This window comes from Myotis yumanensis, unplaced genomic scaffold (genome assembly GCF_028538775.1).
Source record: "Myotis yumanensis isolate MYYU_CA2020_CCGP unplaced genomic scaffold, mMyoYum1.0.hap1 SCAF_1, whole genome shotgun sequence".
Taxonomy (NCBI): Eukaryota; Metazoa; Chordata; class Mammalia; order Chiroptera; family Vespertilionidae; genus Myotis; species Myotis yumanensis.
Window position 1 is genome coordinate 101,145,914 of NW_027223752.1, and position 26,495 is coordinate 101,172,408.

The 26,495-nt window shown below is 42.5% G+C and overlaps 1 protein-coding gene across 1 annotated transcript in view; it reads left to right on the forward strand.

Moving 5' to 3' along the window:
• Window positions 1-26,495, forward strand: part of MPP7 (MAGUK p55 scaffold protein 7) — a 263,960-nt gene that overhangs the window by 114,341 nt on the left and 123,124 nt on the right. The window contains exons 3-4 of the mRNA XM_070428568.1: window positions 22,437-22,514; window positions 24,875-24,955. Coding sequence (XP_070284669.1) covers window positions 22,437-22,514; window positions 24,875-24,955 — 159 coding nt within the window. The remainder of the gene's footprint in view (window positions 1-22,436; window positions 22,515-24,874; window positions 24,956-26,495) is intronic.

The following is a 26,495-nucleotide window of genomic DNA, read 5'->3' on the forward strand; positions in this document are numbered from 1 at the left end:
AAGGTTGAACTCAATTGCTTTGTTAATTGTGACTTGGAATTTTAGATGCCTAAACTATCTCCTATCTCAGTAATAATGTATTAACCTTCTTCCAATTACAAATAATCAGATTTTATATATTTTTCAATATGAACTATTGGAGATAATCTTAAAGCTAGTAGAAAGACATAAAAATTTTACAATTTCATTTTTGTAAATATGTTTTAACATATACCTATATGATTCCAAAGACTTAATAAATTAAGAGTGAAAATTTGGGAAAATAGTTGTAAGAAAATTGAGGTTTCATTTTATTAGAAATGAGTTATAAATGTTTTAACTTACACTGTAGAAGCCTAGGATGTTTAACTTTGAGGTAGTAGGAAAATTTGTTTTGGAACAACATTAAGATAGTTAATTTTGGTCTGCATTTACTCTGCCCATCTAGGGACCATCTTCTTATTAGCAAAGACATTACAAGTTTTTGTTTCTTATTGCCCAAGAGGTGTATTTGATTATTCATGTCTGCAAAGCCTCATATATAATAGAAGCTTTGTTTTTCTATTAAAAAATGAATTCACAGTAGATGTTTTTCATAGAAAGATAAACATTTTAGGTAACTCTGCTAGGAATAGGAGGGGAATGGTTTTATATAAAACTTAAGAGGGTGGAGAGGAGTGCCATTTTTTTGATATGCTACAATTACTGTTAGATTTGTGACAAAACTAATTACAGATACAATTATTTAAGAGCATTAAAATATCCTGGGTGTGATGGTACAAGCAAATAACATATTTATTGTACAAAGCAGAAACATAGACTAGTATTTTAGCCATAAAATATATGAAAGTAAAAATAAAGAGTTGAAAAAACATATAAATGTGTGAAAGAAAGGATAGTTTTGAAGTGATACAATGAATAAAAGAAGATAATAATAGCAGTCCTGGACTGATGGCAAAGGTGCTTGGTCTGGGACACTGTCATAAATCGTTTAGGTTTAGATGTACTCACAGTTACAGCTATAGGACAGAGTGAAAGGTAGAACTTTCAAAAAATCTGAATAATGGCACAACCTTAGGGACTGAGCAAAACTTAAGTTTCATGAAATGCTAAAACCTGTTGTGTGTCTGTGTTTAAACCAACTCTTTAAAAATCTACTAGTCTTTTTCTTAAAACTTTCAGACATTGAAATCATGGTTTCATAGAAAAATATGATCGGGTTCTGAGAGTAACAGGTTCTGGAAGTAACTTGGACCTATGACTTCAGGTAAAATGCTGGACTCAAGGAAATGTGCATTACTTAAAAATTATGGATATTCCTGTGCTAGAGGCATGTGATTTACTGAACAGTGCAGCCACAAAGAAATGCTAGATTTCTGTGTGTTTGTTACATGTACTCAGAGTTTGTATATAGTGATGGTTTTCAAAGTGTGGTCTATGGACCCCTAAAGGTCCCTGAGATTATTTCAAGGGGTCTGCAAGGTCAAAAGTTTTCATAATAATATTATGATGTTATTTGCTTTATTCACCAGACTGCCACTTAACTAGTAAAAAATGAAGAAAAGCAATGGTGGATAAAACTGCTGATGCTTTCACACAAATCAATGCAGTGGCACTAGTTACTATCATATTTTTCACCACCATGCACTCACAGTAAAAAACAGCAACAATGGACACAAGAAACTGGGGGCCATGGGAGGCTAGGGGAGGGTCAAGGGGAGGAAAAAAAAGGAGACATATGTAATACTCTCTGTAATACTTTAAGCAATAAAACAATTTAAAAAAAATAAAATATAATCCCAAATCCAGAACATATAAACAACAAAAACAACAACAACAACAAATGCCAGTTTTTAAAAAATAATTTTTTATTTTTCAATTACTGTTGATATATAATGTTATATTATTTTCAGGTGTACCACCCAGTGATTAGACCTTTATATGACTTATGAAGTGATCACTCTGATAAATATAGTAAGCATCTGGCACCATACATATCTATAATAATAAAAGCGTAATATGCTAATTAGACCAGACATCCTTCTGGATGACCTTCTGGACGAAGCCGGGACTGCACGGGAAACCTGGGTCCTGGATGCTGGCAGCCGGAGAGAAGCCTGGGTCCTGGGTGCCTGCTGGCAGCTGGAGGGAAGCCCGGGTCCCAGGTGTCTGCCGGCAGCCCAAGGGAAGCCGGTGCCAGCAGCCTGGGGAAGGAAGGCCTACTTTTGCACAAATTTCGTGCATTGGGCCTCTAGTCTATACTAATAAAAGGGTAATATGCTAATTAGACCAGATAGACCGGACGTCTTCTGGACGTCCTTCCTGACAAAGCTGGAGGCGTGGCTGGCCTGAAAACTGCCTGCGGCCCCTAGCCCAGGTCAGCCCCTCCCCCAGCGAGGACCCCCACCCTGATTGGGGTCTGGGCCAGCCTAAAAACCCCATGGCCCCTTGCCCCAGCCAGCCCCTCCCCCCAGCGGGGACTCCTCACCCCAATCTGCGGCCCCCTTCAGGCCAGGCCATCCGGTCCCCACCTGTGCACCAGGCCTCTATCCTATATAATAAAAGGGTAATATGCAAATTGACCCGAATGGCAGAATGACCAGAATGACCGCTGAACCAGTCACTGTGTGGTGCACTGATCACCTCTTGGTCCCTTTTCCTGCCCGGCATGCTCTGATTACCTGATGGCCACCTGCAGTGAGGGCAGGGTCGGCGAGCGGGCGGGAACAGCTGACCCTTTGGTCCCTTCACCGGGCCTTCAGGCACCAGTCACCAGATGGTGAATGGGAAACTGGGGGTGGGTGGTGGCGGGGGGTGGGGCCGGCTGCGGGCATCTGGGGAAGATGGCCCTGATTGCAGGCCAGGCCTAGGGACCTTACTCACACACGAATTTCATGTGCCGGGTCTCTAGTTTATTATAATACTAGAGGCCCTGTGCATGAAAATTCATGCATTGGTGGTGGGGGGGGTATTCCTCAGCCCGGCCTGCACCTTCTCACAGTCCTGGAGTCCTCAGGGGATGTCCTACTGATGGCTTAGGCCCTCTCCCCTCTGCAGGAGATGACCGGGCTGGTCAATAAGGGGACAGCGCAGCCCCCATCACCCTGCCGCTGCCACCGCCCGGCCTCTCTCTGTTGGAGGCAACTGGACAGGGGATCAGGGAATGGCACTGCCTATGGAGAAAAAAGGGGGTGTTCTCTCTTCCCACGACCAGCGCAGAGAGAGAATGCAGGGGTTGATGAAATCTTGAATAAAACGTGACGAGGGTTGAGGAAAAATGAATAAAACAAGACTGAGACAGAAATAGAGGAAAAGCTGGGCCTGGGTGTGGCGTCTGCCCATGATAGATGAACAGAGCCCAGAGCCAGGGCAGCAATTTTATTTATAGCCAAATATCAGGAAGTTTTACTAAGGGTAAATAAAAGGGGATTGTATGCATTCTTGTAGCTTCTTCGTGAATCATCACCTCTGGGTGGGCCCGAATCGCATTCATTCCTGGTGCTTGATTAGATTTACATAATAAAAACCCATTCCTGGCACCTAGGCTTTGAAGAGTTGAGCTGAAGGCATTCTCACCTTTTGGTCAGAAATGCCCCCAAGGTAAGGCTGTGCCCACGCCTTGGGTTCAGTCAACATGACTTTAAGGAGAGCCATGGTGCCTTCCCTGACAGGGGGCCTCCCACAACTACCCCCATAACCCCACTGCTGCCCAGCCTCCCTCTGTGGGATGGTGCCAGCCCCCCTCCCCATTGGCCCTCCGCCGCCGCTGGTCGCCACCCCCCTATCACCCTTCCCTCCCTCTGCCCGCTGGCACACATCTTGGCTGGCCTGGGTGGAGCCTGCTTGCCGGCCCCACCCCCCACCAACTGATCATTCCATCATTTGGTCAATTTGCATATTACATACGCTTTTATTATATAGGACTAGAGGCCCCGTGCACAAAAATTTGTGCACTCGGGGGTCCCTCAGCCCAGCTTGTGCCCTCTCGCAGTCTGGGACCCCTCCGGGGATGTCCACCTGCTGGCTTAGGCCTGCTCCCCGGGGGATTGTGCCTAAGCTGGCAGTGATACATCCCTTGGGGGATGTCCACTTGCTAGCGGGCCAAAGCTGCAGTTGAACATCCACAGAGCTGCTGAGGAGGCAGGAGAGGCTCCCACCATCGCCAATGTGATGCCTTCAGCCTGGCTTGTGGCTGAGCAGAGCTCCCCCTGTGGGAGTGCACTGACTACCAGGGGGCAGCTCCTGCATTGAGCATCTGCCCCTTGGTGGTCAGTGTGTGTCATAGTGACCAGTCATTCCCAGTCGTTCTGCTGTTAGGGTCAATTTGCACATTACCGCCCTAACCGGTTTGGCTCAGTGGATAGAGCATCGGCCTGCAGACTGAAGGGTCCCAGGTTCGATTCTCGTCAAGGGCATGTACTCTGGTTGCGTACACATCCCCAGTAGGGGGTGTGCAAGAGGCAGCTGATCGAAGTTTCGCTCTCATCGATGTTTCTAACTCTCTATCCCTCTTCCTTCCTCTCTGTAAAAAATCAGTAAAATATATTTGGGGAAAAAAATTGCATGTGCACATTACCCTTTTATTATATAGGATAGAAGCCTGGTGCACGGATGGGAGCCAGCTGGTTTGCCCTGAAGGGTGTCCCAGATCAGGGTGGGCAGGGGACCCCCAGCTCCCTACGATCGCCCACGCCGCCCCTGCTCAAGATCGCTGGCTCTGCCCATGCTAACGCCTAACACCTCTGGCCAAGGCATTAGGCCTGGGCAAGAGACCCCCAGCTCCCCACCATCGTCAACTCGGCCCCTGCTCCCTGCAATTGACCACTCCGCCCTAATGCCTCTTGCCCAGGCATTAGGCCTGGGCAGGGGACCCACAGCTCTCCAAGGGACCTCCTGCTCCACCCCTTCCCTGGCCTAACGCCTGTGCCCAAGGCATTAGGACTGGGCAGGGGACCCCAAGCTCCCACCATCAGCGACTGTGCCCCTGCTCCCCATGATCGCTGGCACTGCTCCTGCCCAGGCCTAATGCCTCTAGCCAAGGCATTAGGCCCGGGCAGGGGACCCCCGCAGCTGCAGCCTCCCAAGATCATGGGCTCCACCCCTGCCCGGGCCTTACGCCTCTGGCCGAGGCGTTGGGCCCAGGCAGCAGGGACCCCCAGCTGCAGCTGCCCCTGCCCCGGCCTAACACCTCCTCTAGCCGAGGTGTTAGGCCTGGGCAGGGGACCCCACCAGTTGCAGCCGCCTGCGATCGTGGGCTCCACCCCTGCCTGGGCCTTACTCCTCTGGCTGAGGCATGAGGCCTGGGCAGTGGGGACCCCCAGCTGCAGCCGCCCTTGCCCAGCCTAACACTTCTGGCCGAGGCATTAGACCCAGTCAGGGGACCCCCCCCCAGCTGCAGCCGCCCCCGATCGTGAGCTCCGCCCCTTCCCGGGCCTAACGCCTTTGGCCGAGGCTTTAGGCCCAGGCAGCAGGGAGCCCAAGCTGCAGCCGCCCCCCTATCGTGGGCTCCGCCCCTGCCCAGGCCTTACGCCTCTGGCCGAGGCATTAAGCCCTGGCAGTGGGGACCCCAGCTCCAGCCGCCCTTCCCGGGCCTTTTGCTTCTGGCGGAGGCGTTAGGCCCGGGCAGAGGATCCCCCAAGCTGCAGCCGCCCCCCATGGGCTCCGCCCCTGCCTGTGCCTAATGCCTCTGGCCGAGGCGTTAGAGCAGCGGGGACCCCCAGCTGCAGCCGCCCCCCCCACCCAGCTGCAACTGCTCCCTGATCGTGGGCTCCGGGCAGTGGCTGCAGCCACCCTGTGATCCCGGGCTCCGCCCCTGCCCAGCTCCCATTGCTGGCTCCACCCCTACTTCCTGCTATCACTGGCCAGTGTGGCAAAGGCCAGGATTCTCCGATCATGGCTGGGGTTCAGGGCAAAGGCAGCCCTGGGGGCCGCCTTTGCCCTGCCCCCCGGCTCTTAGCTCCCCCCTGGGAGTGCCAGGGGGCTTCTTCTGTGCTTTCCATTTTGCCTCCCTGCATTGTGCCTACATATGCAAATTAACCGCCATCTTTGTTGACAGTTAACCGCCATCTTGGCTGGTGATTAATTTGCATATCTCGCTAATTAGCCAATGGGAAGGGTAGCGGTCGTACGCCAATTACCATGTTTCTCTTTTATTAGTGTAGACTAGAGGCCCGGTGCACAAAAATTTGTGCACTCATGGGGGAGAGGGGGTCCCTCAGCCCATCCTGTGCCCTCTCGCAGTCTGGGACCCTTCAGGAGATAATGACCTGCTGGCTTAGGCCTGCTCCCGGGTGGCAGAGGGCAGGCCCAATCCCTAGGTGCAGCCCCTGGTCGGGCTCAGAGCAGGGCCGATTGGGGAGTTGGGGCGCCGTCCCCTGTCATGCACAGAGCAGGGCCGATGGGGAGGTTGTGATGCCACCCCTAGTCACGCTCAGGGTAGGGCCGATTGGGGGGTTGGGGCACCGCCCTCTGTCACACTCAAGGCAGGGTCGATAGGGAAGTTTTGGCGCCACTCCTTGTCACGCACAGAGCAGGGCCGATCAGGGGGTTGGGGCGCTGCCCCCTGCCATGCACAGAGCAGGGCCGATCAGGGGGTTGGGGCGCTGCCCCCTGTCACACACAGAGCAGGGCCCATCAGGGGTTTGGGGAGCTCCCCCTTGTCATGCACAGAGCAGGGTCAATCAGGGGTTTTGGGAGCTGCCCCCTGTCACACACAGAGCAGGGCCAATCAGGGGGTTGAGGAGCTCCCCCCTGTCACGCACAGAGTAGGGCCAATAGGGGAGCTGGGGCACCGCCCCCTGTCACATACAGAGCAGGGCCCGTGGGGGGGGGGGGGTAGTTGAGGCGCCACACCCTGTCACACTCAGGGCAGGGCCGATGGGGAGGTATGGCTCTACCCGGTCTCACATAGAGCAGGGCCCGTGGGGGGGTTGGAGCGCTGCCACTGTCACACACAGAGCCGCAGGGCAATCGGGGTTGGGGCGCCGCCCTCTATCACCCACAGAGCCGCAGGGCTGATCAGGGGGTTGGGGCGCTGCCCCCTGTCACACACAGAGCCCCAGGGCAATCAGGGCGTTTGGGCGTTGCCCCTTGTCACGCTGATCCCGGTGCCGGGAAGCCTCGCGGCTCCGCTGATCCCGCCCGGCAGGGTCACAGATCCGGGTCCCAGACCGCAGACAGCCTTGCCTGCTGCCGCCTGCCTTCAGTATGCAAATTCGCCGCCATCTTGTTGCTTCAGGGTGGGGGTCCCCACTGGGGTGCCTGGCCAGCCTGGATGAGGGGCTGAGGGCTGTTTTCAGGCTGGCAGGCAACTGAAGCTCCAAACCTCTCCTTTTTTTCTTTTTTTTTATTCTGGCATTTATTTACCTTCTATGGCTGTCACTGGAGCTGAGAGCCGGCTTTCTCTCTGAGGCTCGGCTGAAAGCAGGTTTCTGGCCTTTGTTTTCTGTATTCGAAACAATGTTGCAACTCCAGCTCTGAGATCCCGGCTGACTGACAGGAGGTTTCTGGAGTTTTGTTTATCTTCTATAAATGTTACTATGTTTCCAACTGAAGCTCAGAGGCCGGCGGGGAACGTTGGAATCCACAGCAAGCAAGCCTCCTGTTAGCTTCCAGCTGCCTGGCTGCCGGCCGCCATCCTGGCTGACAGTTAATTTGCATAAGGATACGCTGATTAGCCAATGGGAAGGGTAGCGGTCGTACGCCAATTACCATGTTTCTCTTTTATTAGTGTAGATTATTGACTATATTCTCTTTGCTGTACTTTACGTCCCCATGACTATTCCGTAACTCATAATTTGTACTTCTAAATCCCATCACTATTTTTGCCCATCTCTGAACTTCCCTCCCATCTGGCAATCATTGAAATGTTCTCAGTATCTATGAGTCTGTTTCTGGTCTGCTTGTTCATTTATTTTGATTTTTAGATTCCACATTTAAGTGTAATCGTATGGCATTTGGTTTTCTCTCTGACTTATTTTACTCATCATAGTACCTGTCCATCCATGTTGTTTCAGAGGGCAAGTTCAAATATTTTTAAATGGCTGAATCACATTTTATTGTATATATGCACCACTTCTTTTACATCCATTCATCTGTTGATAGACACTTGGGTCACTTCCATATCTTGGCTTTGGCTATTGTAAATAATGCTGCAATAAACATAGGGGTGCATATGTCTTTTCAATTCAGTGTTTTGGGTTTCTTTAAATGAATATCCAGAAGTAGAATTGCTGGGCCCTTCTTTGTCTCTTATTATAGTCTTTGCTTTAAAGTCTATTTTGTCTGGTATAAGTATTGCTACCCTAGGATTTTTTGCTTTGTTTGTTTCCATTTTCATGAAATATCTCTCTTTAATCCCTATACTTTAAGTTTGTATCTTTAGATCTGAACTAAGTCTCTTATATACAGCATGTGTAAGGGTCTTGTTTTATTATCCATTCAGCTACTTTATGTTATTTGATTGGGTCATTTCATTCCTTTGAATTTAAAGTAATTGTTGATAGACATGTATTTATTGCCATTTTATTATTTATATTTTTTATCTTTTTCTTTTTATTCTTAAAGAAGAACCTTTACTATTTCTTCTAATACTGGTTTGGTAGTGATGAACTCCTATAGCTTTTTCTTGTCTGGGAAGCTTTTTATATGTCCTTCAATTTTTAATGATAGCTTTGCTGGATAAAGTAATCTTGACTATAGGTCCTTGCTTTTCATCACTTTGAGCATTTCTTGCCCCTCCTTTCTGACTTATAAAGTTTCTGTTGATAAATCAGCTGACAGTCTAATGGCAGCTGCCTTGTAGGTAACTAACTGCTTTTCTCTTGTTCCTTTTAAAATTCTCTCTTTGTCTTTAACTTTTTGCATTTTAATTATGATGTGTCTTGGTGTGGACCTGTTTGGGTTCATCTTGTTTGGGACTCTCTGGTTTCCTGGACTTGTATGTCTATTTCCTTCACCAGTTTAGGGGATATTTTTCTGTCATTATTTTTTCAAATAGGTTTTCAATTTCTCTTTCTCTTCTCCTTCCAGCATCCTGGTGATATGAATGTTGGTACTTTTGAAGTTGTCCCATAAGCTCCTTAAATTATGCTTATTTGGGGGAGTTTTTGTTTTTTGTTTTTTTGTTTTTTTGTGTGTTTGTTTGTTTTTTGCTTTTCCAACTCTCTGTTGTTTGCTTCCTTCCAAATTGCTGATTTGATTTTCAGCTTCATCTACTCTACTTTGATTCCTTGTAATGTATTCTTCATTTCAGTTAGTGTATTCTTCATTTCTGACTGGTTCTTTTTTATGTTTTCTATCCCTGTTTTTATGTTTACTTTGTCTTTGTTGAAATCCTCACTAAGTTCATCTACTCTTCCCTTAAGTTCAAGGAGCATCCTTACTACCAGTGTTTTGAACTCTGCATCTGGTAGGTTACTTGTCTCCATTTTATTTAGTTCTTTTTCTGGAGTTTTGTTTTTTTCTTTTATTTGGGGTATGTTTCATTGTCTACTCATTTTGGCAGCCTCCCTGTGGCTATTTTTTATTTTAGGCAGAACTGCTACATCTCCTGGTTTTGATAGAGTGGCCTTATGTAGTAGGTGCTCTGTAGGGCTCAGTGGGTGCAGTTTCCCGGGTCACCAGAGCTGGGATCTCCAGGTGCCCTCCTCATTCCTCCCCAGTGTGGTCTCTGTGTACTTTCCTGTTGTAGTTGAGCCTTGATTGCTATTGGCATGTCAATAGGAGTGATTTATCCCTAGGCTAGTCTGCTATGAGGACTGGCCATTACTATAGCTGAGGACCTGCTGTGCAGGGGCCCACCCCATGGAGCAGGACTTGCTTCAGCAGGGCTCTGGTTCTTGATGAGCTGCCCCTTGAGTGTGTCGCTTGTGGAGGTGGTTGGGTGGTGCTTCAGTGTGCTCTGAAGTTGTCCACCAGGTGTGCTGGCTCTGGGGCCTTCTGGGAGGTCCAGGTCAATATCAGCTGTTGTTTGTGCCCTGCCTGGGGCCACCTGGCATGAAGTACAGAGTGATCTGTAGAAGGCTTCTACTTGTGCTGATCTTGGAGTTACCCAGGAGAGACCAAGCTGCAAACCTTGGCTGGCTGCTGTTAGTGCCCATCCTGGGGCCACTTTGTATGAGGACAAGCTAAGGGCAGATGCTGCTTGTTTGGAGTTTGTGGATCTTTGAGAGATTTTAGGAAAGTCCCTGGTATGAACAAAGACAGGCTGTTTGTATGGAAAAGCCACTGGAAGTGGCTTGCATGGGTCTGGGTCTCAGGGAATCAGCAGGATGGGGCAGTGTTAGCCAGGTTGATGGCTCCCACCTGTCAGCTCTGTTGAGGGCGGGCTCTTCAAAGGAACAATAGCTTCAGCCAGCACTTTTTTTCTGGGAGAAATCTGCCCCTAGAACTCTCACCACAAAGCCTGATGATTTAGTTCCTCCTCGTATGTCCTGGTGCTTTTTGAGCTGCGCCCAAGTGTTGGAGCTCAGAGTGAGTCTGAGTAAATGTGTGTGGGCTTTTTAAGAGGAACTGCCTAGGACTCCAGCAGCCTCTTTTTCACTCACCATCAATCCCCTCTGTTTAACACAGCCAGAAGTTATGGGGATTTCTCTTCCTGGCACTGGAACCCTGGGCTGAGGGACCTGGTGTGGGGATAGAACTTCTTACTTCTCAGGGAAAACCTCTGCAGCTGAGATATCCCTCCCAATTTTTAACCACCACATGTGGTTGTGGAATCACCCCTCTTACTAGTTCCAATGTGGCTTCTTCTTTAATTTCCTAGTTGTAGGACTTCTGTTCAGCTAGATTTCAGGTGGTTCTGAATGATAGTTGTTCTGTAGCTTAGTTGTAATTTTGATGTGGTTGTGTGAGGTTCTGTGTACTTCATTTACCCATCGTGACCAAAATTAGTGCCAGTTTTAATTAAAAATGTGGTTGATGGAGCTTTAAGTTGGAACCATTGAGTACATTTTCTTTTTATTCTCAAGTGTTTTTAATATGGAAGAAATGAAAAGTACTCAGAAAATACTTTGCATATCAAAGAAAACTAAATTATCTGCTTTTTTCATAGGATACTTTTTAACTTAAAAGAATTACTGCCATAGAAATTATGTTTATTCAGAGTAGGTGGTATTTGGAAGACATTGTCTCACATGATTAAAGTGAGCCTGTCACTTCAAAGACAATGAACTGTATTGATGCCAATGATAAAATTCAAGCTTGAAAGGAAGTATTGAAAGTTTGAAAAACTTGTATAATATATAATAGCAGGTTTATTTTTCTTTTAAACCACGAGTTTGCCAACTTCCCAATACTTAAAACCTTTTTTGGATGAGATTAATGATGATATTAACAAATGGAATTTTGTTGTTGTTGCTGTACCATGAACTGTATAAACACTTGAAATATCTGCATAACTCAGTGAAGCACTATTTTCCAAATGACCAAGGCATGATGTTACAGAATCACACATGGGTAAAAGGGCCAGGAAAAGTGCAGGAGAGACCTGGTTGTAATGTAATATGGAGTATGGAAGGCTCATTGATATGGCTTCAAATTCTGCACTGCAACTTGCCTCTAAAAAACTACCACTTGTAGAGTTTTGGTGTAATGTCAACAAATATCTACTTAGCTACAAAAGACTACTCTTCCTTCCAACTCCAAGTCAGAAATGGAGGAAAGCAAACTATTGGATATAGAGTTCAAAACCACACCTTTAAAGTTTTTCAAGAATTTTCTAGAAACCGCCGATAAACTTAATGAGACCCTCAAGAAATCTAATGAGACCCTCGAGGTTGTGATAAAGGACCAACTAGAAATTAAGCATACACTGACTGAAATAAAGAATATTATACAGACTCCCAACAGCAGACCAGAGGATCACAAGAATCAAGTCAAAGATTTAAAATACGAAGAAGCAAAAAACACCCAACTGGAAAGGCAAAATGAAAAAAGAATCCGAAAGTGTGAAGATAGTGTAAGGAGCCTCTGGGACAGCTTCAAGTGCACTAATATCAGAATTATAGGAGTGCCAGAAGATGAGACCCAGCAAGATATTGAAAACCTATTTGAAGAAATAATGGCAGAAAACTTCCCCTACCTGGTGAAATAAATAGACTTACAAGTCCAGGAAGTGCAGAGAACCCCAAACAAAAGGAATCCAAAGAGGGCCACACCAAGACACATCATAATTAAAATGCCAAGAGCAAAAGACAAAGAGAGACTCTTAAAAGCAGCAAGAGAAAGACAGTCAGTTACCTACAAGGGAGTACCCATACGACTGTCAGCTGATTTCTCAACAGAAACTTTGCAGGCCAGAAGGGAGTGGCAAGAAATATTCAAAGTGATGAATACCAAGAACCTACAACCAAGATTACTTTATCCAGCAAAGCTATCATTCAGAATTGAAGGTCAGATAAAGAGCTTCACAGATAAGGAAAAGCTAAAGGAGTTCATCACCACTGAAACAGTATTATATGAAATGCTGAAAGGTATCCTTTAAGAAGAGGAAGAAGAAGAAAAAGGTAAAGATACAAATTGTGAACAACAAACATGCATCTATCAACAAGTGAATCTAAGAATCAAGTGAATAAATAATCTGATGAACAGAATAAACTGGTGATTATAATAGAATCAGGGGCATAGAAAGGGAGTGGACTGACTATTCTCAGGGGGGAAAGGGGTGTGGGGGATGCGGGAAGAGACTGAACAAAAATCGTGCACCTATGGATGAGTGCTGGGGTCCAACCCCAGCGGGTCCAGGGGTCCCCAAAGGTGTAGACGGAGTCAGCAATGAAGGAATGACACGGAGACAGCGTTCAGTTGATCAGCAGCCTAGCCAGGATCTCTAACCAGGATCTCCAGCCAAGTTCTGTGTTGAATCTCCAGCCAGGTGCTGTGTCCATGTTCTCTTGCTAGGTTCTGGTTAGGATCTGATGTTTATTGTCTTTTTACATCCGTATTTATACCAGCCGATTTTAATCCTGTCAATTTCTATTACAAAGGTTAGGGTGTTTCTTATCTCCATTCCAGGGAGTAAAGATTATGTAGCTTAACTACCCGCCTGGCACTTAATTAAGGGGTTGTATCCCCTCCCTAACCTCAGGGAAAAATCCCCACCTGGGGAAACAACCTTTCTCGGAGAGGTGACCTTGGTTAAAACACATGGCACTAAGGAGAGCAAACATATTAAGAACAATATGCTATATATGCCAGGTCCCTTGAAATATATGCTGTGCAGATGTTTCTTTCCTGCAGCAACTGTGTCAAGCAGCAAGGATGGACCGGCTTCTGGCAGATGAGGACAGTGGGGGAGTGGGGTGAGGGCAGAGGGTGTGGTGGGAAACGGTTGGAGGGGAGCTATGGGGGGAAAAAGAGGAACAATGTAATAATCTGAACAATAAAGATTTAATTAAAAAATAAATAAATAAATAAAAACCATGGGTGGTGTTCATCACATACAGGAGAACACTGACTGAGCGGAAGGAAGTCAGTCCTACAGGGGTTTACTTGGCAATGGCTGCGCCCTCCCCCAAGCTGTTTCCCGGAGCTGTTTCCTGTAAGGGCGGAGTTTGAGGCAGGAACCTGTCCTGGGAGCATGGAGGCAGATCTTTCTAAAGTGTGCCGCGCCAGCACGGAGTGAACCTGAGTGGGGCGGTTGACAGGCTTAGAAAAGACAGACAAGAGAATGAAAGCTGGGTCTCGGTGGGATGCCGCTTCTCTGAGAGACAGCGACCACGCCCACAGCCATGCCTTTATTTTATAGCAGAAGCTACGAGGCAAAGTAAGGGCGTGACCAAGATGTTTACAAACATTCTCCTGGGTTTCAATCCTACTCAACTACATGCACCTGAACTCTATCAAGCCCACATCACTCAGGCACGTGGGGCCACGTGTTCGGACCATAGGTTCAAGCCTACAACTACAGCTGTTGGCTATAATTGTGCTGGGAGGGCCCTGCCCTCCAAGCTGGGACTTGCACATGGCAATGAGAGGGCTGTTCCTTCTCATCAGTCCAAGGCTTGAACCTGTCCAAAACACTGTAGCAGCTCCCCACGATAAAGTTTTAATTCTGTTTCTTTGTTACTAATGTTGTGGCCCCACCCCATAACAAAGAAACAAAGGAAAATTTCCCCATCGAATTTCTGAATAGTATTACTCCTTCGGGAATGCCGTGTCGTAAATTAAAATTGAAAGTGGGTGCAATCATCATGCTATTGAGAAATCTCAATAGTAAATGGGGTCTTTGTAATGGTACCAGATTTATTATCAAAAGATTATGACCTAACAGTATCAAAGCTGAAGTATTAACAGGATCTGCAGAGGGAGAAGCTGCTCTGATTCCAAGAATTAATTTGTCCCCATCTGACACTGGCCTCCCATTTAAATTGATTCGACGACGGTTTCCCGTGATGCCAGCATTTGTGATGACTATTAATAAATCACTAGGACAAAGTCTAGACAGAGTAGGCATGTTCCTACCTGAACCCGTTTTTGCACATGGTCAGCTATATGTTGCTTTCTCTCGAGTTTGAAGAGCATGTGATGTTACAGTGAAAGTTCTAAGTACTTCATCACAAGGGAAATTAGTCAAGCACTCTGAAAGTGTTTTCACTCTTAATGTGGTGTACAGGGAGATATTAGAATAAGTTTAATCGCTTTATCAGTCATTGTTTGCATCACTGTTGTTTTTATATCATGTTTTTGTTGTTTTCATATCATGTTTTTGTCGTTTTTATATCATGACTGTTGTTGTTATATCCTTTTGTTACTCTTTATTTATTAATAAATGTATATATTATTTTCATATACATTTTACTAATTTCCTTTCATCTCTCACACTTCTATTATAGAGAAAGGGCAAATAGCAATATTAAAATATCTCTGCTAATTAATTCCTTTTTTTAAAAAAATATATTTTATTGATTTTTTACAGAGAGGAAGGGAGAGGGATAGAGAGTTAGAAACATCGATGAGAGAGAAACATCGACCAGCTGCCTCCTGCACACTCCCCACTGGGGATGTGCCCGCAACCAAGGCACATGCCCTTGACCAGAATCGAACCCGGGACCCTTGAGTGCACAGGCTGACGCTCTATCCACTGAGCCAAACCAGTTAGGGCAGTTAATTCCCTTTTAATGTGCACAAATTTCATGCACCCGGCTACTAGTATGATAATAATATTGGCTCAGGGAGACAAATCAAGGAACAGAGAGCCTAGATAGAGACGCTTTTATATGGGAGTCTGACCAATGATTCCCATGTAAAAGATAACACTTGTGTCAAGTAGTATTATGGCACATCAGCTGAAAAAGATAAAATGGTGCTATCATTTTGGAAGAAGATAAAGAGGCACCTCAGTTAGTTCTCCACCTTAATTTATTCTGGGAGGCTGTTCGAGAAGCAATTTGAAAACCGAATTATTTTTTCCCATTAGAAATAATGTAAATTAAATTAATCCATTTTAGGCCCCCAAATGATTCCCTGTTTTAACCTTATTATATACAGTGCATGTCTAATGTACTGTTTAATCTGTAAATAAACATTTCCTAAATTTATCAAACCACCCCCTACTAGCCTTAAATGAATTTTTAATATACCACTGCCTCCTAAATGCTATCACTGGCTATTGCTTTTGTTTATCCAACCAACAACAGTTTTTCTACCTATTCAATTGCCAGTAATTGTTAGTTTTTGGGCACTTTCACACCCTTAGCAACATTATCACTCTTGATGGTCTCTTTATGTTTTAAAATTGTATTAATTATTGCCCAGCCAGTGTTACTCAGTGGTTGAACATCAACATATGAACCATGAGATCTTGGTTCGATCCTGTTCAGGGTATATGACCATGCCGGGTTTCGGGGGGCATGCAGGAGGCAGCTAACCAGTGATTCTCTTTCATCATTGATGTTTCTATCTCTCTCTCCCTCTCCCTTCCTCTTTGAAATCAAGAAAAATATATATTTTTTAAATTGTACTAATCATTGATTTCAGCCAGCAACAAAAGCATTCTCTCCTTTGTCATGCTGAGGTATCAGCATAAAGAGGTTGTCTGGTCAAAAACAAGTTTTGGTTGACAACCAAGACATTTTTTGCTGTGAACGACTTGGTTGAGAACCCAAATTGTTTGAATGGGAGACTTTCAAGAAACGAGGGTTGACTGTAAAGTGAGAGCTCTTCATGGATAGGAGTTAAGACTTCAGCAGCGGTTCTCAACCTGTGGGTCGCGGCCATGGGAAAACACATATAGCATATCAGATATTTACATTACGATTCATAGCAGTAGCAAAATTACAGTTATGAAATAGCAACGAAAATAATTTTATGGTTGGGGGTCACCACAACACGAGGAACTGTATTAAAGCGTTGCGGCATTAGGAAGGTTGAGAACCACTGGAAGCTGTAAAACTTAGAAGTCAGGAAAATCTCTTCATTAATTTAGGATAGAGATGTTTTCTTAAGAAATAACTTCTACTTGCCCAGGGACACTGTATTATTTAAGGTACAAGGAACAACTGACAAATACTAAAAAAAAAAAAAAAAAAAAAAAAAAGTCATAATTTAGGGACAATAGAAGTTTATTTCTACTTAGTAATCATTTAGAGGGATATGCCAGATTAATGAGTCACACTTCTCGATATGGGATTTTGAGGACCCAGGTTCCTTCTCTCTGATAGCTTTGCTGTCTCTTAAGGCTTATCCTCGTCCACTCCAGCTGGTGGTGGAAGGGGAAAATATGGAGGAAGCATACTCATTCCTTAAAGGAAGTGGCACATAGAAGTTACACTTATATTTCATGTTTGACAACTAATCACATGTGTGAAGCAGGCTAACAAGAGAGAGGGAAGGGTGGACATTATAGAAAATGTAGCTCTTGCTTAGGCAGCTGCTTTCTAGCCACAGTTTCGTTATCGTGAAAGGGGAGAGCTGATGTTGGGGAGCAACTGTCTCTGCCACAGAAACTATTATGGAAAGGCAAGTCATAGATTGGAGAAGATAAAGTTAAAAACCATAGGAAATTCTGTTTTGTGTCCATTTGATTGGCAAAATGTCTGCTAACACCAAGTTTTAGGATATGAGACACAGGAAACACTTGAACCCTCTTAGGTGTTTACCACTGTGCAGGAAGGAGACCTGTGAAGGGATGTTCAATAATGAAAAGGTGGAAACGACCATAGTGCTCCTCAGTTAAAAGGAATATAAATTACTGTTCATTAATATGATAGAATATTATTCAGCTGTTAAATGGATGAACTAGATCTGTATATATCAACCTAGATATCTCAATACAGTATTGAATGAAAAATCCAGTTGTACAGGAAAATATATATACATATTAGAGGCCCAGTGCACGAAATTTGTGCATGGATAGGGTCCCTAGGCCTAGCCGGCAATCAGGGCCAATCTGGGCCTTCCTTCCCCCTGGCCCCTGGCTGCTGGCTGGTGCCTTCCTTCCCCCGGATTCCAGCTACCAGCTGGGGCCTTCCTTCATTCCACGCCACTCCCTGGTGGTCACCACACGTCATAGCAAGCGGTTGAACTCTTGGTCGAACTTCTGAGGGGACAATTTGCATATTAGCCTTATATTATATAGCATATTAATGGAAAGCCAGAATTTAGCATATTAAAAGCAAGCACAAAACAAGGATGCCAGCTCTCTATATTTTTATTCCTTTTTTTTTTTTGGAGTTCCTGGCCAAGACAATCAGCCAAAAGAGAGAGAGTAGTGGTATAATATTAGAAAGAAGGACATAGAATTAGCATGGTGGCCTTTACTGCGTTTGTTGTTTTTCAGTTCTAAATCCCTTCTTTTCTTTATTATTCCTGTTTTCTCTTGAGCCTAAGTTTTGTTTCATTTTTTGTTTTCCTTTTGGAGAAAGATTAAAGTGTTATCTTTAATGCAGGTCCCAAACATTAGAATACTTTTATTTTTTATTCCTATACAGCATAATATGTGACTTCCAGCTCTTCTCAGCTGTCATTGTGTCCCAGGGATCTTTTAATACTGAGAATTCCCTCCTCTCCATGTTTTAAATAAACGAAGTAGATGGGTATGTGTGTGTGTGTCCACACATGCCAGTTCTCGATTGGGTACTTTTTAAATTACATAGCAGAACTTCAAACTGCTGGGCAGTTATTTTTAATACCTTTTCTACTCATAATAGAAGACAGAAAAGGGATTTCACAGCTTGGTTTATTTATTATCATTTCGGTAACCAAGGAGTGTGTTTTTCAGCTTCAGTGCCTCTACAGGTCTTTGAGAGGTTGAAAACAAATGTTGCACTGGGACCAGTTAAGCCTTATTTATACTTCTGTTACTGAAGCCTCATTTAAAATAATTTTTACTGTATGTGTACTAAAATTAGATTATTGGCACTAGATTTCCTTGTAAATATTAAACATTTATCTTTAAGATATGTGTAAATGAAGGTAATTATAGTTTTCCTGTAAGAATTGGTTACATATAGAACTGATTTTTATTTTAACTGACTTTTTCTGCTTAAAAATGTAATTATAGAAAACAAATGCTTATGTAGTGTAAACACATACTTTATACTATTTAATAGAGCATAAATGTATATACATTTTGAAATGGTTCTTTTTCTTAATAGTGCATTTTAAATATTTTAGCATGTCATTCTTTTTAGGGATCTTTTGAATAAATGCATTTTTTATATGAAATTAATTTCAGAGTCTCCCTTCTCTCCAGACTTTGTTCCTCCTAACTCCTTCCACTTTTGTCCTCTTCTTGTTGTTCAGGGAAGAAAAATGAAGTACACTTTTTTTACATGGTTGAATCTTCAAAGGGACATGTTTAGTTAAAATAAATGAGATTTTGCCAATATGGCTATACATAATATTTAGTAATAGGTGCTGGTTTGCCTTATTGCTGATAAGCCATGTCTTTGGTTATATATTTATCTATTGGATTCCAAAATGTTACCACACAAAAAATTTGCCAAACTATATCAGAGTGAATTTTTTCTGGAGTTAAAAAGGGAAAATCCAGAGAATATAATCTGAAGCTCTGCCATGTTATTCAGTATGATAGCCACTATCCACCTGTGGGTATTTAGATCTGTTAGAATTAAATAAAAAGTTGAGTGCTTCAGGTACACAATCCACAGTTCCTTCCTGTGCGCAGTAACCACATGTGAATAGTCCAAATGCATATTGAACAAGCAGATACAGAACGTTTTCAACATCACAGAAAGTTCTCTTAGGCAACCTTGGGGTGATGTCTATACATGTTACCTGTTTATTGTATTAAAATTTTAAAATCATTTTGGCTTTTTAATTTTCTTCTCTGATATAATTAAAAAGCAGAATTTCTGTCAATATTTTTGGAAATAATGAATAGTTCAAAATTATTTATAGTAATTTTTACTTTCCTACCAGCTTAATTTTTAAAATTGTGTACTGAAGTAAAATACATTAGAACATAGGGTTCCCAGTTAGTAAGTTCTAGAACACTTAAACAATTCTTGATATAGAAAGTCCCGATGTGGGCAAGGTAAGGGGGGCTTGTGGATGAGAATCTAGAGAAGACAATGTAGAAAGAGAAACTGATAGTTGTGTGTTTTTAGTCACCACCTGAGGACATGTTTTTATTGATTTTAGAGAGAAGAAGGGACAGAGAGAGAAAGAAACATCAAGGTGAGAGAGAAACATTGATTGGTTGCTCTGACTAGGAGTCAAACCCACAACCTTTTGGTGTATAGGACGACAGACACTCCAACCAACTGGGCCACCCTGCTAGGGCAATAGTTTACTGTTTTTAAAAGACACTCAGAAGCAGAAAATTAAGTGGAGAAATAATGTATTTATTAGGGGCAGGTAATTTTAGGTTATAATTATGGTATGAATGTAAATTAATCTAGAAAAATTAGGAACCACAGGAAAAAAATATTAATAGGGGAGGGGAGGAGAGGAACTGTCAGTAATCCTATTGTCATTGAGAATAGCCAGACTATTTGTCACATATCTATCCAGCCTCTTTTCTTGCCCTTACAAACAGGTCATATTCATTCAGCAGTAAATGAGGTCAGTGGAAAACGTAGATGAGATGTGAGTCTGAGAGACAGACAGGCAAGCAGGGTGCTAAAGAGCTCTGATGCTGACCAGATGGCCTGAGGTTTAAATCCCAACTCTGCATTTACTGTTTGTGGGACCACAGCAACTTATTTCTCTCCTGTGTACCTGTTTATCTATAAAACTAGAGGCCCAGTGCATGTATTTGTGCATGGGTGGGTTCCGGCCGGCCCTGTCCCAATCAGCGGATTGGGGCCCGGCCTGTTGGGAGGAGGAAACGGCGGGAGGTTAGCCAGCGGGCCTGCCTTGATCAGGGCCCAATCAGGGCCGGGCCAAAGCGGGGGGGGGGGGGGGGGGGGGGGGGGGGGCGGCTGTGGGCAGTGTACTGGCTGGCCCCGCCCCCAAATGGGGTCAGGGGAGGGGCTATGGGAGATTGGCCAGCCAGCCCCACCCCTGATTGGTGTGGGGGAGCCGATCCTGGATGGTGTTGGCTGGGGGAGGGGTTGTGAGCTGATGAGGTTGGTGGGGGCTGATTGGGGGTGGGGCCGGCCATGGGGGGGCATGGGTGGTTGGCCAGACGGCCCTGCCCCCTTTTGGGGTGGGGCGGGCAGATCAGGAGTGGGGCTGGCCAGGGGTAAGGGCTGCGGGGGGGGGGGGGGGGGGGGTGTTGGCCGGCTTCCCTGCCTTCGATTGGGGTGGGAGAGGCCTATCAGGGGCAGGCCAGCTGGGGGGAGGGGCTGCGGGAGGTTGGCCGGCTGGCCACACCCCCCATCGGGTCGGTTCTTTGGCTGCAGTGGGCGTCATAGCAACTGGTGATTCTGGTGGTTACAGTGTTCTAGTCGCTGGCTTTTTATATATATATAGATGAGATGATGGAGCTATCTACCATTCATGTTCTTGAGGGTTAAGGTATTCAGATATTGAACTCATTAAAGACTGTATTACTAATAGTACTGATAACTATTAGGTAGGTAATACAGGCACATGGTAGCTAAGACGTATGAGCGTCTAGATTATTGCAGGAAAACAGACATTTAAACAAGTAGTTGCAGTAAGTTGGAGGAGTTTATGAGAGGATAAGTTCAGTGATAGTAAATGTTGAGGTAACACAATTCTTGATAATTAGGGAAAATTGATTTAACTTTTGGAATGGTTGGTTTTAAATTATACTGTCACAGTTTTTCAAATCGAATCTTTTTATAAATCTGTGTTCTTGAAATTTTGTTTATGACTCAAATGTGATAAATGTTTAACAGTTCTAAGATATTAAGTAAAAATGTTGTCATGATCATTCTGGTAATATCATAAGTGTCAGACTTCTCTCCCTGATGCTTTGCATTATGTACTAGGCTGCCAAAATGGTAATAGAATCCTCTCTTAGCAATAGAATCAGGGTATTCAAAGTAAAATCTATCTTCCAGACGTTTTACAAAAAAGTTTGGTTAAGCTTTGAGTATAATTAAAGAGTGTATCACTTGATACTTATTAGAAACAGGAAATTGAGAGGTTCAACTACTTTTCATATTGTATAGTGGGGGGCAGTTCGGTCAACTATAAATAAGAGGCTAAACTAAGTTTTCAAGTATAAAATTTTAAGTGCACCTCTGTAAGAGCTGAAATAGATTAAACAAGTGCCAACTGTTTTGTGTTTGTCAAAGCATCTTTCATTTCTAAACAATAATACTAAAATTTTAAAGGAATTCATCTTATAATGCTTTATAATATTTTCCCTTTGTGTTTCTTGAGTAATGATGATGGAAAGTTAGATTCCAAATTATTTTTTATTTATTAATATAATTTTACTTGTTTTCCATTATGGAAAATTATTTAAGCTAACTAGCTATAAGAAATGTCTCTAATTGTGAGAAATCCCATTGTTTCTTAGAAATTTGAATTTTGAGGGTGAAGTTGGCAATTTGGAAAATAATAAGTAAAAGGAACGGTGTGTTCCTGGAGTACCACACAGGTCCATCCGCGCCCGCTTCCGTACTCTGGATGCTTAGTGCATACCAGCTGTCAGGATGTAGCTGCCAGATTACCGCTTTCCTTTAATCATAATTTATGTTTTTAACAGGAATATAAACTACAACCAATGCTTGAAGTATTGAAGCAATATGTTTAAGAAATTAAAGGTTTTAGTTAGCTAATGTTTGTTGGGGCAAAAAAAACCCCAAAAAAACAAAACAAAAGAAACCCCACAAAGGTGTAGTTTCTATGTGGGTTCTATTTGTTGACGATTTTATTTTCTGTTTGACTTCATGTTAGAAACACTGGACCATAGTAATAGATGAATTATGTACACATATTTGTCATCTATAGAACCATTAATTTTTTTTGTTTAGAATGTTCAATGATCAGTTTCTATTTGCAATGATAAAAATAGTTAAATATCTCAGATGTTTGCTAGCAGTTGAACTTATATTCATTTGCTTTTCTTGCAGATTTATGAAAAACTACACTATTATGAGAGGCAGAATCCTGTGCCCATCCTCCACAGCGCAGCAGCCTTGGCGGATGATGTAAGTGTGTCCTTCTGAGATCACTGGGACAGGTCTGCCACCAGCCTGGCTGCAGCAGAACTTATCCTAGTGCAGACAGATGCACGCGATACTATGAGTGAAAACCAGAGAAGTTGCAAATGTTTCCAAAAGTCCTGTCATCACAGAGTTTATGCTGATATTAGCTTATTTTCATTCTCCTGTTTTAAAACTTTTGCATGTAGATACCTCTTGTTTTGCCTTGGTAACTACGTAATATAAATTTTAGGCTGTAATTCTCTGGGGGAGAGAGAAGCTGTCAGCTCTTAGTGTACGCAGAAAGTCACAGACAAGAGGAATGCTTTGGAGAAATAAAGACAAATGAGATAGCTCTTTTGCTGACAGTACTAAAAAATGACAGATACTAGTATAGGAATGAGGCATAAGAAATACATAAAAAGACAGGATTGTTTTTAAAATGGATTATAAGGCATAGTAATGATTTATGGGTATTAGACCTTTCCAAATTACCTTCATAACCAAAAGATAAATTTTAGAAGCAGCTGGCATTGATGGAGTAGTTAATTTCCTGTAGCTATAATTTTATTTTCAATCTGGGGTAAGGAACTAACTTGCTGTTTCTTACTGTTAACTTTCGGACTTGGATGAATTGAGAGCACACCTGGGTAAACTGTAAGGGACACTAAGCTAGATGAGAAATATGTTTAGTGTGAAGGCTGGTTTTGGTGATCTCCTGCAGCTAATTTTTTGCTTTTTAAGTTTTTACTTTGTTATGTTAAAACCAATTATAATTCAGTTTAGTAAAATATCAGGGCCATAACTATAATTTAAAAAATGGCCATCTTCAGATGTTGATTTTCTTTTATGTATTTTATGTTTCTAATTTAGAAAATAAAGCATGTAATCTCTAAGTGGTGGGCTATTTGTTTAGTTCCCAAACATTTTTCTTTCCATTTTGAACCTACAGAAATTACAAATTAGAAGGATATTTCAGTATACATGTTTTATAAGGAAGTTTGCCTCTGCATTATAGAACCAAAACATTTAAAGGGAAGATGAATAAAAGTGTAGATAGAGTTTTACAGAAAGCTGCAGTTGCCACTTGAGAAAGTAAAATTTAAAAAAATTTACTGTTGAAGGTTTGGAGAAATATTTGTTTGTAAATCAATGTAATTGAGGCCCAATTATATTATGATAACTTGCTTTTAAAAAAATTAGAGACTAATATATAAATATGGTATAATAGTAATTCATCAGAGCAATGTATTGAAATGTTAAAAAATATTGTTATATATTAAGTGACCAAAGAATGCAAAGAGCCCTTTGCAACTTTTAGTAAGCTAATTCTGTAAAAGTGTTACCTCGAAAAGTAAAACCACTTTTTGAAATGTAATAAATGAATATACCAATTTTATTGGATTTTATTTTGTGTGTGTAATTTATATTTCATCCTTCTTTTAGAGAAAAGTTCTTTTCCAGAGATAAAAACAGGACAAATTTTATGCAATGTTTTAAGAAAGGTTTTTAAATTAAAATATATGTACATAGTTTTAATTTTGTATTGCATATTTCATAATTTTAATCTTTTTTTCTGTTTGAATCTTGCTTTTCTTCTTATGAAAATTATATGATCCTTCCTATAGCCTAATATTGAATAGAAATGTTGTTAGGAAGATCTTAGTTAAGAATATGAGGCAGGTTCAAAGCTCTAGTCCTTGCTTTAACTAGAACCAGCAAATGGGAATTGTTGATCATTGTAATAGAGTATAGTCAGTGGTTTTGGTACTGGAGTAGTTGTCAACCTACTATAAGTCATTTTATGATTAACCTGGTTTGTATTTAACAGACTCCATAGTCTGTGTAGGTAAACATAATAAAAGTTTTGGACCTTTGCCTTATTAGAGACATTCTAGTTCTTTTTACCCAGCTCTAAACAGCAAGCTACTATGGTTTTTTGGAAACCCTGTGGGTTTCACCACTTCATTCAGAGCTTCCCCCACCCCCTTCTTTCTATTTTCTTTCTTTTTTTTTTTTTTTTAATAGTGTCAAAGTTTAATCCAGTACTTTTTACAAGTAGTCCTTTGTCTGCATGCAAAAAGCCATTTTGGTAGATGAAGTGCTGTGGTTTGCCCTCATTGCAATAAATCAAAAGGTGATCTGGCTGATGGGATTCCTTGGGCTGTGCTTAGCCAAAGGCCTGGGCTGGGATCTGGGCTAGTAAGGGTCTAAAAAGAAAAGCAGTGATTGATATACTGTTTTATTTCATGCTGTCTTTTCCTTAATCACTGGACAGTCCACAAGATAGATCTGTAGTGGGCACACATGGAACTACATGATGCTCTTATTAAATGTTCTTTATGTCAATGTGATCTCTCTTGCAGCTGGCTGAGGAGCTGCAGAACAAGCCATTAAATAGTGAGATCAGAGAGCTGTTGAAACTACTGTCAAAACCCAATGTGAAGGTGAGGACATGCAATGAATATCTTCCAAAAGGTCCACTTCAGATGAATTTTGCTTTGAGCTTCAATTTTCAAGTAAATTTATTTCAATAAGTGCATAGTATTTTAATAGCCTAAATCTCATTAAGGAAAAAGAGGTGAGCTTTTAATGATAATGTTGTGACAAATTATAAAATACTTTAATTGGGAAACTCTGAAGGTGGCTTCAAGGTTATTTTCCTTTTGAATGAACTTATGTGTACAGAATACAGACCTATTAGTGATTTGGTTTATGTTCATTTTACTAGTTAATGATATTGCAATATATTTTACAATTATATCTTTTCCTGTAGGATCAGTTTAACATTCCTCTTCTTCCTCCTCCTCCCCCTCCCTTTGTCCTCCTATATTACCAATGCATGTTTTAATATATCCTACTATTTTACAAAGTAGAGCAGCTTTCAGTGTAAATATGACTATAATATTGATAATATTTTAATTCTTCTTGCCGTTTTTCTCCCATGCTTATCACTTATTTTTCCTCTAACTATGATTAGTTAACATAAGGCAGTGATGGCGAAACTATGACACGCGTGTCAGAGGTGACACGCGAACTCATTTTTTTGGTTGATTTTTCTTTGTTAAATGGCATTTAAATATATAAAATAAATATCAAAAATCTAAGTCTTTGTTTTACTATGGTTGCAAATATCCAAAAATTTCTATATGTGACACGGCACCAGAGTTAAGTTAGGGTTTTTCAAAATGCTGACACGCCGAGCTCAAAAGGTTCGCCATCACTGACATAAGGCATTTTGAAAATTTCCTGTTAATTCTAAGGTCCTAAATGCATTAAATCCCAAAAGCTATATACTCACTGGATTTGACTCTACTGCAATTGTATATAAAATATTGTTCATGAGTCAAAATTACATATGGATTGCATAATATATGTAATATAAATGATTAGTTATCTTATGATGATTTCTGATAAGCATATATAGACTGTTGGATGAAAATGTCTTCCTTGATACAAAAACTAGTTTCTACCTTCCTTGAAAAATCTCCATTGGAATTGTGCTATATGTGTCTTAATTTGATATTCAAAAAAAGAAAGGTAGAGGAGTGTCAAGATGGTGGTGTAGCTAAACGCTATACTCATCTCCTCCCTCAAAATAACAACTAAAATACAGAACAACCATCATTCAGAACTGACTGAAATCCGGTTGAATGAAAGTCCTACAACCAGAGAATTAAAGAAGCCACATTGAGATTGGTAGGAGGGGCAGGGGCATGGAATGGGCTAGTCTGACACCCATGTATAGCGTTTTTTAGGATATCTCGGCTACAGAGGCCTCCTGTGCGGAGCAAGTGGTCCCAGCCCCACTCCAGGCCCCTCAGCCTAGGGTTTCATTGCTGGAAAGAGAAGTCTCAGTAACTGGGCCGTAAAAACCAACAGGGACTGTGGCTGGGTGACATGGAGGCTAATGGAAACCCAGGCAGTTCCTCTTAAAGTGTCCACACACAGACTTACTAGGAGGTACTCACACTGAGTCCAGTACTG